This window comes from Bactrocera latifrons, unplaced genomic scaffold, assembly GCF_001853355.1.
Source record: "Bactrocera latifrons isolate USDA-ARS-PBARC rearing strain unplaced genomic scaffold, ASM185335v1 scaffold_183, whole genome shotgun sequence".
NCBI classification, from domain to species: domain Eukaryota; kingdom Metazoa; phylum Arthropoda; class Insecta; order Diptera; family Tephritidae; genus Bactrocera; species Bactrocera latifrons.
The window spans coordinates 369,207-379,921 of record NW_017535330.1 but is presented as its reverse complement, the minus strand read 5'-3'; the positions used below and the strand labels follow the sequence as shown (position 1 = coordinate 379,921).

General features: G+C 34.9%; 1 protein-coding gene across 4 annotated transcripts in view; it reads right to left on the bottom strand.

Annotated features, from left to right (window-relative positions):
- Positions 1-2,137: 2,137 nt before the first annotated feature.
- The window catches only part of LOC108967350 (glycoprotein-N-acetylgalactosamine 3-beta-galactosyltransferase 1), a 40,743-nt gene continuing 32,165 nt past the window's right edge, over positions 2,138-10,715 (bottom strand). For 2 of the 4 annotated variants that reach the window (XM_018930692.1, XM_018930693.1), the window contains exons 2-6: positions 8,754-8,962; positions 5,956-6,466; positions 5,802-5,898; positions 2,605-2,928; positions 2,138-2,533 (exon numbers count right to left, since the gene is read on the bottom strand). In XM_018930692.1, the coding sequence (XP_018786237.1) occupies positions 2,312-2,533; positions 2,605-2,928; positions 5,802-5,898; positions 5,956-6,466; positions 8,754-8,796 (1,197 nt within the window). In that variant the 5' untranslated portion in view covers positions 8,797-8,962 and the 3' untranslated portion in view covers positions 2,138-2,311. The remainder of the gene's footprint in view (positions 2,534-2,604; positions 2,929-5,801; positions 5,899-5,955; positions 6,467-8,753; positions 8,963-10,715) is intronic. The other 2 variants (XM_018930694.1, XM_018930695.1) reach the window with 2 other exon arrangements.

Below are 10,715 nucleotides of genomic sequence, written 5' to 3'. Positions count from 1 at the left end.
CTAAAATTATAGACATTTTTACTACGTATATAAGTTTATAAAAAAAATTGAAATATATACGAACACAATGGCATTTTAACTAATTCAAAACAAGCAAAAGTCAAAGGCCGGTCGGCTTCAAAATTTTTTTAATTTATTCGAATACTCGCAGCAGAGCAACTATTCGAATAGTCGCAGTAGAACATCTGCAATGTTACGACTACTCGCATAGTATTAATCGGTTAATATTCATACGAACGATTACAAATCGGATATTCGAATAAAAGCTTTTCACGTTTGGCCTCAACAACCGCGTCTTTAGTTCTGCTTTCTCCATAATGGATAAGGAAGCGAAGCAAATGGGTCTGGTAGTGAACGAGAGCAAGAAGAAGTATCTCCAGCCATCAAACAAATAGTCGTYGCACTCGCGACTAGGCTCCCAGGTCACTGTTGACAGTAATAATTTCGAAGTCGTAGTGACTCGATCTGAACCATTTTGCCTAAGATTGTACCGTTACCTTTAAAAATACTCCATGACAAATTTGATAAAGATATCTCTCGAAAAAAAATAAGCTATATGCTGCAGTGGTTCGATCTGAGTAATTTTCTCGGAGGTTGCATCATTCCTTAGACAATAATATATTCAAAATTTCTTGAAGATATCTCATAAAATGAAAAAGCACTCTATACTGCTCTGTTCAGTTTGTGAGGTAATTATATGGCTGTCCTGGTGGAGCACTACACCCTTCCTGTTGATTAAACAGGATTTCAATGCGATACGAATTACAATCAAAATGCGTTTGAAATTGTTTGCTGAAGCAGACCAAATACTAATATTTTTAAGATTATAAAAATGCTATTATGGTAAAAACAAAAATGCCGATTTTTGAAATACTAGGCTGGCCTAAGTCCTTAGTAATTTTCGCCTCTTTTTGCTCTCAAACCTTCAACAAATGGCTAATTTCGATCAATTTGTTTTCAGTAGTGTTGTAGCATTTCAGCATTCTCATACATCTGCATTCTGCTGATTACATTCTTATCACAGCTGGAAATCATAGCTGGAAGGAGGCTTTTCAAGCATCAAACATTCAAACTGCCACAAACAATATTTATAATACGCATTCTATTCGTGGTGGTGCTTCGTTGGTTAAGGTGTTAATCAATTGTAATATGTCGTTTCTCGTGGGACTCTTTCGGATGTAACCTTCTTCTTTAATTTCCCCGTTATAAAAAAAKAACGTATTTTACAATTTTTTAATKCATATATCCGTTTATTTTAATAGGTTTTCAATTTCACTATTTTAATTTAGTGTTTGCGCATTTTGTGCTTGTCTTTCTTTTCGCTCGCATTTCATTTATACCAATATTAAGTATATGAAAATGGCAACTATTTAAGATTTACTTATGCATAAGTAGAATTTAAAAATTTCCCCACATTTTACAATAAAATTATATTAAATAYAACAAAAACAAAATTATAATATGCAAGTTATTAATTAAACTATTTTTTTGTGGGCGCTAAGTAGTATTTCACATTTAGTTTGTTCTAATACGTATTCTTTTTAATGAWACATACATGAATTCTTTGGTTTTATGCCCTATAGTTCGGAGTTGCATTTCTACTTTAGTGTTAATAAATATGTTTTCCTTTTTGATATTTTGAGCTTTCAGTTTACTTTCTAGCAAAAATTGCGTTCAGATATATGCATACATATCAACTGAAATTATATACATTTTTTTTACTTTAACACTTCTGTTTTAATCATGGTCTGACTGTATGTTTTCTAAAAAGCTTTACGTATTTGGAAATGCAACTCAAATCTATAAACTAAAAATTAAAGTTAAACATTTTTGRCAACCTTTTATGAAGGTTTAAGACTTCTCTTTTTAATCCGCATATTTCTTATTAAATATTATTTTTTTTTTTAACTACAATATTTTCAGTACTATTAGGAAATGCATATTTTATAAAGCCATTGTTTATAAATCTATTATAAAATAGTATATATTCTTATAAAAATTAATAATAATAAAACTAGTTTACTTATACTGACTAAATTTTATCGCAAATCTACCTAAATAATACAACTTGGAATTATTTTGAGAGTTCTTTCCTGTGTACAGATCGAACGCATAGCAGCGCAAATGTTTTTGGCAAAAAAAAAAAATAATAATAATGTAGCAGCTACTGGCTATGGCAAATATGTACTGACGTAGATACTTAAATTAATAAAAACAGAGGGGAAATCAATATTTACAAAAGTTGTCARCATAAATGTAAATATTCATATTCCTTCCATATTTATATAYCATTACCTAACTAAACCCTCGCTCATGTTGTGACCTCACTCGCCTTCTCWGCTTCAATAGCGACAGTTGTCTGCTCCACTGGCGGAGGCATCGTCTCGCCCACTTTCAGACGTTCGGGCAGTGATTCGGGCGTGTTGATAATACCATACGGTCGTAAATGATAGATCAAATAGTCCAAAACATACATTTGATTTGGCGATACGTAATGGAAGGATATCGCCCTATCTGAACAGCAATCTAAGCCCTGTACCCGAAGAAGAAGGTGATCAAATATTAGAAATAAAAAAAAATACACATTGATGTATGATAACTCACCTCATCAGTTTTGTAGTAGATATAACGCCAGTACCAGAAATCTTTGTTAGTATGTGATGGTATTAAATGGTGTTCTGGCACAAATGGGAAGAAGCGGCCACGCGCGTGTTCGTCACGTGAATCGCCAGCGATTACGTCTACTTTCGCCAAACATTTGCCTATTTCAGCATCTTCAGCGCCGTTGTTGTCCTGCTTGCAGAAACTCTTATTCGGTATGGCTTTCTCAACAAATCGGCGAACCGCCTCTTTACTGAGAACGTAGCCAGCGCCACCGGACATATAACCCTGGAGGACAGTTGACAATGGTAATAAGTTAGCCACATTCTATCAAAATAATAATATATGTAAATTGAATAACAGTTTGTCTTGATCTTATCTGRAAATAGAGTGTTCTAACACAAGACTAAAAACTCAACTGAAAACCCATTTCCCTGAAAATGTAYAACTATACCTAGATCACTCGGCTTTCGAAGAAAACAAAGCTGATTTCACTCTTTCATAGGTGTTTCATTATATGAAGATCTCTCCGTTTTTAGCAAATTGTTATATATCCMGAAGTTGTCATTGATCTATGGTAGGATAAAAACTTTTGAACATTTTGAAYAACAGCTTCTTTTAATATTTGACAGAGACTTTTCATCGAAGCACCAAAACCTTGAAAGTTTTAAACCACTTCAGCAGAACGTTGTTATAAGAAGATTMTTCATAGCAGAATAGCACACCACTCGCTTCGACGAAAGGCTCCCGTATTAGAACCACGTCCTTCATATTAATACTACCTCCAATTGCTTATTCAGACATTCGAATCTGATTACCAAAAGAAAAGMACTTTGCTGAGCTTTTAGTTTTAATTTTCGAATTTTATAGAATTCTAACTTTTTTTTATATATATTTAGTAAGTATTTGGTTTGTAGGCATACAGAGCTCTGGATATGTTTGGGGTAAAGGTTGCGGTTTACCAGACATCAGAACTMTAGTGGCGAGGTTGATTGGTGTGCGTGCACTTTGTAAATACTATACTATAAATACTCCTTTGCTATGGATCCTGATAGTTAAATTGAAGRACTGGAGGAGCAAACTAGTTGCATTTACTATGAGGTATAGGATCACAGATATTTCTCTCCCCTCATTGGGAGCTTCTAGTTTTCAACTTGTGGACAGTGAGTACTTTTTAAGACTTTTCCTAGAAWGGAAGCCTTCGTGGAGACGAAATATTCACAAGAAAGTGAGGAAGACATCGGTAGACTTATATTGCTGTAGAGAAAAAGAGGTAGGTATCTTACATAAAGTGGCTCTATGAAGCAGTAATTAAGTCAATAACATTGTGGGTTTGTTGTATAGTAGACAGTGCTCGGAAAGCCCTTTCTTCCTAAGCAGCTGAAATGTGTTCATAGARCTGCTTTCATTGGTATTTATGATGAATTAAAGACAAAACCAATAGTACCCTTCTACACATAGCCACTGTGGATATTTCTGGCCGATGTAATGTGCCCAAGTCTCCCATAAAACTCAGGGAAGTTGAAGATGGGATATTCTGAAATCTTCCGCTAATTCGATTGTGTTTCTGATGACTTGGACTAGTACATCGCGATTCCATCGCTAAAAAGTTTCTTCTCTGAGCTCATATCMAATTTCCCTTCCTGAGCGAAGCCCCTGGGGAGCTGAGTGAGCTTATTATCAGATGGATCTAAGCTTAGAGGAAATATTGATCTCGCTGTGACCTCGTGTCAAGAAGTGTTTGACACCTTTATSATTAGCATCAAGCTACTTTGTTATCTGACTTGTTTTTGTGCAGAGTTACCACGGAATCGCTGGGAATTGTTGGAAAGCAGGTAAACTTGCTAGAYAGAGTACCCTTACCCCTATTTGATCAGATTGGCAACGAATCGGTACTAWGTTGTCTTCTTGAGAGAGTTGTCTCCTGAGAGGGAAATACTGATCAAAAACCAAGAATTGTGCGGCTGCAAGTTTCTTCTGCTCAAAGTCTAACAAAAGAGGTGGTCTGAACTAATTGCTCTTAGCCAGGTTCATCTCGCTGCTATGAAAGAATTTTGACCGGTCACTGTTCAATAGCTTTACATGCGATGAGGTTACATATCTTGTTTTAAGAAGATGCGAAGAAATCATATGTGCACTTATCAACTCTCCAGGTTTGAATAGACTGAGCTTGAATCAGCTCAATATACATATACATTTTCSCGAACCTGGCGAAGTTGCTGAGATWKATATTAGCCACCTTAAAAAACTTGTGGTAATCTCAAAGCATTAAAAATACAAAAAACTAGCCGTACGGCTCTCCCAGCGGGGTRTATAACGTAATGCCGACAATCAAAATCTCGAAATTTAGAATCCCGATAGTCAAAATGCCGATAAATCAAAACACTGACAAATGAAAATTACAATACCTACAAATCAAGARAAGGTGGGGGATACACTTATAATTCCGAAGTTCAAAATGCCGACTCATCAAAATACCGACGAAATTTAAATATGCAACTAACTTAAAACACCSCAAAATCAAAACACCGACAAACCAAAATGCCGACATGTGAAAAATATTTTAACTTATACCAGTACGCCCTTATCTCTATCGAAGCACAGAAAGAGAATTCTACTGACTAAGGGTTATRATCCTGAGAGTGTTCGTAGCCGGAGTCCTAATTCTAAATTTCGAGGTTTTTATTGTCGGTATTAAGTTATACGCCCGCTTGAAACATGTCAATACATATATTTTCGCGAACCTGGCGAAGTTGCTGATATTGATAATAGTCACCCTAACTTGTGGTTTCAAAGCGTTTCATCGATCTACTTATAAGAGGGTGGTGGTATATAGGAGTTTTAGTGGGATCCTGCATCACCTTTGGGGCCAATATCAACGCTAAGACCTTACCACTGTGTTAGTTAGAGCTATGTTGGGAGGTCGATGTCAAAAATTTTCTAGACATTAACATTGGCTTGGATTTCATAATAATATAGTATATTGTCAATAATAGGATTATTCATGAGATTCAAAATGAAAGGACAGCTCGTAAAAGTCTAAGGTCTACTAAATGTCCTGGATCATTTAAAAACAATATGAACAATATAGATCTTATGGGCGCTTTAGAACACTTGTAAATAAACATAAATTTAACTATCACTATAAGAATTGCTTGACCGACTCTAACCGATTTATATTGAATTATTGGTAATCTTACCTGTTTCACAAATGGTTTGAATTTGCAGCCAAAGTATATGGGTGTCTCCGGTGAGTAAGGATACAGCATATACCGCATATTTTCCATAACAGCATACCTGCAAAGCACAACAATATATTTCTAACTACAAATCGAGCTCTAAAGTCGTACTYACGTGTCATCGTCTGCTTTGAAGAACCAATCCGCGTCGTCCAAATGATGAGCATGAATATATTTGAATGCCTCCTTTGTTTTCGCCCACAAATTGCTGCGTCCCTCCTGCACTGGCAACGCCACTGAACCCAATTCTTCATCCTTCTCAGAGCTCATAAACACCAGCTTATTGCAGCGTTTGCCCCATGTTCTTTTTACGTGACGCGCTTTTGCYTTGTGATTCTTCGGGTTTGTCATAATCCAACACAATACACGCACCTCATTATGCAGTTTCAACGCTACACTTGAATTTTCATACGCATGTTGGTGTGCGCCAATATCCGCCTCCGGCCCCTCCGCRCCAAGCATGTCGTGGCTGTTGTGTGCATCGTTGGCATCGCCATGTTGATGACCCGCATATGGCAGATAGTCGTGGCGCGCCGGCGTCGATAGTATAAACATTTCAGCGAGACAAAAACCAACGACCAGGCCCACGATGAGGGAAACCAACGAGCGTCGATTCGATCGAGATCCTATTGAWAAGAGTTTGAATAAATAGAGATGTTTATTWCTGTGGATTTTTMAGCTATTCCTTAAAATATATTTACCAACTGTCGAATTCATGGCACAAATGTCAATGTTATTTTRACTTCAAACTGTTTTTATATCTGTGACATGTTCTAACAAATGCCAAATTAGTAATAAAACTTTTTGAAAACGAATTCCCAGATTATTCAATGGTATATTAACCTTTTAAATAAGAAATATTGTATAATGCAAATAATGACGGTGCTAGTATATCAAATAAACATGTATATAAAAAACGTTCCAACACTTGTGTCCACAACCAAAAAAAAATAGTGCAATCCGAAAAACGTTTGTTGAAAACATATTTCATTTGGTTAAAGATTAAATAACAGACATTTAAACAATAATGTCATAAGTGACAGATAAGAGCGGACTAAATTCGCGCGTAGTAAATTATKTTGCCGCCTTTCGACGGCAGTGTTAAAGGCGCAAGCTTTTTGCTGGCATAAACAGGTTCCCATAAAAATGGAACGCCGAAGTTAAGCATTTGGAAAAASTTTTTTGGTAGCCAGGTAATAGTAGTTTCTTCTTGGAGGACGCGTACAATAAAACAACAAATTTTTATCATTGCCCAAAARTATCTTTGCTCCACCATACTACCGTGTAGTTTTTCAAATATCATTTATTAATCGATCGCAAAAACTTCCAGAGTTATTGGGAATTTAATTTTAAACATAAWACGATATAACAGCTTTGAATTACAAAATATTTTTTTATGCTATTTACATTATTTGAACGGTAGAAACTATGTAAGGTTTTTCAAATAACACCCATACGAGTATTTCCGGATATAATAASGAATATATAAAATAACGAATATAGAAACTCTTTAAATGGCACTGGAGCTCTCAAAATATCCGGAGCCAAAAAATCGAAATATTTATATTTTAAACTTATACGTTGTTATAAAGAATAGTTTAGTGATTACATTGAATACACACATCTTAAAAGTCTCACTTATAAAAATTAGAAAATGTTGGGTTGAGTGCAAAACTAAATTGATGTCAGAGCTTTTCTCGATATACAGTATCTTAGTTATTTTATTCTCAGACGCCACAATTTCAACAAATTTGATGTTTTTGTCGAGATAAAAGTAAATAAACACGAATAATTGTTTGCACAAAATAAAAACGTAATTGTTTTGACACAAATAACTCATAATTTACGTATTTGAAAAGTTGTCTCTAATTTGCAAATTAATTYATCGCAAGAATGCCAAAACAAAATTGATCTGGTTCAGAGACTTAAGTAGAGAAATAACAAATATTGTAGTTTCAGGCATACGRCCAACGAAACTGGTTTTATGAAGATTTCGTCCACAAAACGCCGAATAYTAATTTCTAACTGGTCAATTGTAGCCAACTTCTAATTACAAACCTTTAACAGATCCATTTCATAAGATACAAATGGCTCTCAAAAATGTTGAACTGTGGTTTGCCGTGTTATCGCCATCTATCTAGTTCTATCAGATTAGAACTATTTAACATTCATACCACCGATATTGACTGGAGAAGCATTCAAATTAAACTGTCTGTAGTCTATCTTAATTTGAATCGAGAATCGAGAAGCATTCAAATTAAACTGTCTGTAGTCTATCTTAATTTGAATCGAGAAATGATCTTTTATTTTTCATAATTCTGCAAAACCTGCGCTAGATAAATATTTGTTATAAATGTTTAATCAATTATTTACGTCGAAAGTTGTTTTGACCTGTTCCTCTTTACTACCTCTAATGGTACCTTATAAAAATACGCAAACGAATTACAGCATCAAATTTTTGTTTCGAGGAAAGTTGAATTTATAGTGCGTTTAATAGATTTCGTTWCAAAATATGGAAAACAGACTTCGAAGCTGTAATACCATTCACAGTAGGATTTCTTATAGCAACTACTGGTACTTATATCTGATATCGTAACCGACTAACGGTTTGCATCCAAGGGAAAACCTTTTGCTAGTTCTTTGAAACCAGATTTTTTGTTATAAACAATTTTCATGGTGATTTTGGTTACTTATTAAGAATAAAAGATATTTTCTCCATATTCGGACATTGCAGGTAACTACTTGTGTCTTGGACATGACAATCCGTGCTAAATTTAGTGAAGATAATTTGTCAGTTAAAAAAGTCTCCGGTTRGTATCTAGCTGCCATACGAACTGACCGATCAAAATTGAAATTAAGATCTTTTTGTAGCTGAAGTTATCGTTCTTTCTTTCTTTATTAGAATTTGCTTACCATCAGTTAGCACTGAGCGTCCTAGCAGCCCGTTGACAGTCATTTGTTTGACTTAAAAATGTGTTTCCTTAACTATAATATATATATGGGATATTTCCGGTGTCCCCGTATCTTCTAAAAGTATCACGACGATTCCTTAATAAATGACGACTTGTTGGTTCTTTGGTTAGGTTGTGTGGACTACATACTGTTTCCAGCTTTCACATTATCTGAAAATAATAAAAAAATAGCATGTAAAATTCTACACATTAAAAATCTGAAAAGTTTCTGATAATATAAATAGAAATATTAGTTTAATATGTTGTATATGTCAAATAAGTTGTAATGTTTTCAGTCAAAAATGTGATTCATATATTATAGTACATCATAAATATCAAGACTGAATTTAATTCAGAAATTGGTCGCAATGTAGCCTCTCAACGAAAAACCAGAAACCGAATATACAAATACAGATTTTCAACATTATCTTCCTTTGTCAAAAGCAACGAGGTTTAAAAAATATTTACTGCCGTATAGCAGACTCGTGTCTACGAATATATACCTGACGGATGACGTAAATTCGATATTTTCTCTAAAAAAGTCAGAAAAAAATTACGGTTATAGACCTTGGCATCCAAATTCGTTTGAATGTCAAATTACATTCTTTACAATCATTTACTAAAGCAAGGTTTTTGGATGAAGGTTGTTTAAATAACGTTTATTTAAACTCAAATCGTGACAAAGTGGTTCTAAAACAGCAGAACCGTTATTATATACTTACATACATAATACTGAATTTACAAAAACTTAAAWTAACACGAAAGTACGTGCCAGCACAAAAATGGCAATGAATATTACACTAAGACTTGTTGAGAAATTGWTGTAAGTATTGGCAGCATCACGTCTATAATTACTCTCTGAACCGGGTATATTTAATTTACCACGTTGTTTGTAACACACAAAAGAAAATGTCAGAGACCGTTTAAAGTGTATATACATGATCAGCCGAGTTGGGTCGGTTTACCCAGGTCAGTGCGTTTATATGCAAACTAGTTTCYCAGTTTTCAAGATACATCCGCGTCGTTAGCTCTGCTTTCTCCAGTTTGGATAAGGAAGCGAAGCAACTAGGTCTSGTAGTGACCGAAGGCAAGACGAAACATTTCCTGTCTTCAATCAAATAGTCAATAACATTTAAGAAGAGCTGTACGAGTTATACGTCGACATATAATAGCCGCTGAAAGTATTCATCACAGTACCCGCTGGGGGAAGTAAATGCGTTGGAAAGACCAGGTGGAAAACGACTGATGGGTTGATAGCCATCATACCCAAATTTTACCTTATTTTTCAATCTCAAATGTCAAAATTAATGAATTAACTTAATAAAATGATGGGAGTGAAAATATCCATTGTATATATCGATTTTTGGAAATTTTCAAACCCACYTAACCCCTTAACTGCCGTTAATATTAGAGAGCTGAGAAATATAAAAATATGCACATTTTTTAGAATAATTCTGCACCTTTCTATCGCGCCCCCTCGGTAAGCTAYACGAGGTGTGTTCAAAAAGTATCGCGAATTTTGTGTTTTTTCAAAAATTATTTATTTATTCATGAATATCTATTTTGTCCCATTCAAATTAATCCCCATAAGATATTATACAGTTGTGCCAACAGTTTTTCCAATCTTCGAAGCACTTCAAAAAATAATTGTTTTTTTTTATCTTCTTCAGCTCCTCCTTCGATGCCGTCTTTATCTCAAGAGAAGCGTAACGTCTTCCTTCCATGGGCCTCTGCAGTTTAGGGAACAAGAAAAAGTCACAGGGGGCCARATCTGTGGAATACGGTGGCTGCGGCATCATTAGTGTGTTGTTTTTGGCCAAAAAGTCGCACACAAACAACGATGTATAAGCAGGGGCGTTATCGTGGTGCAAAAGCCAATTTTGGTCACATCTTCTCGGCCTTCTGAGAACATTTTGTACCACCG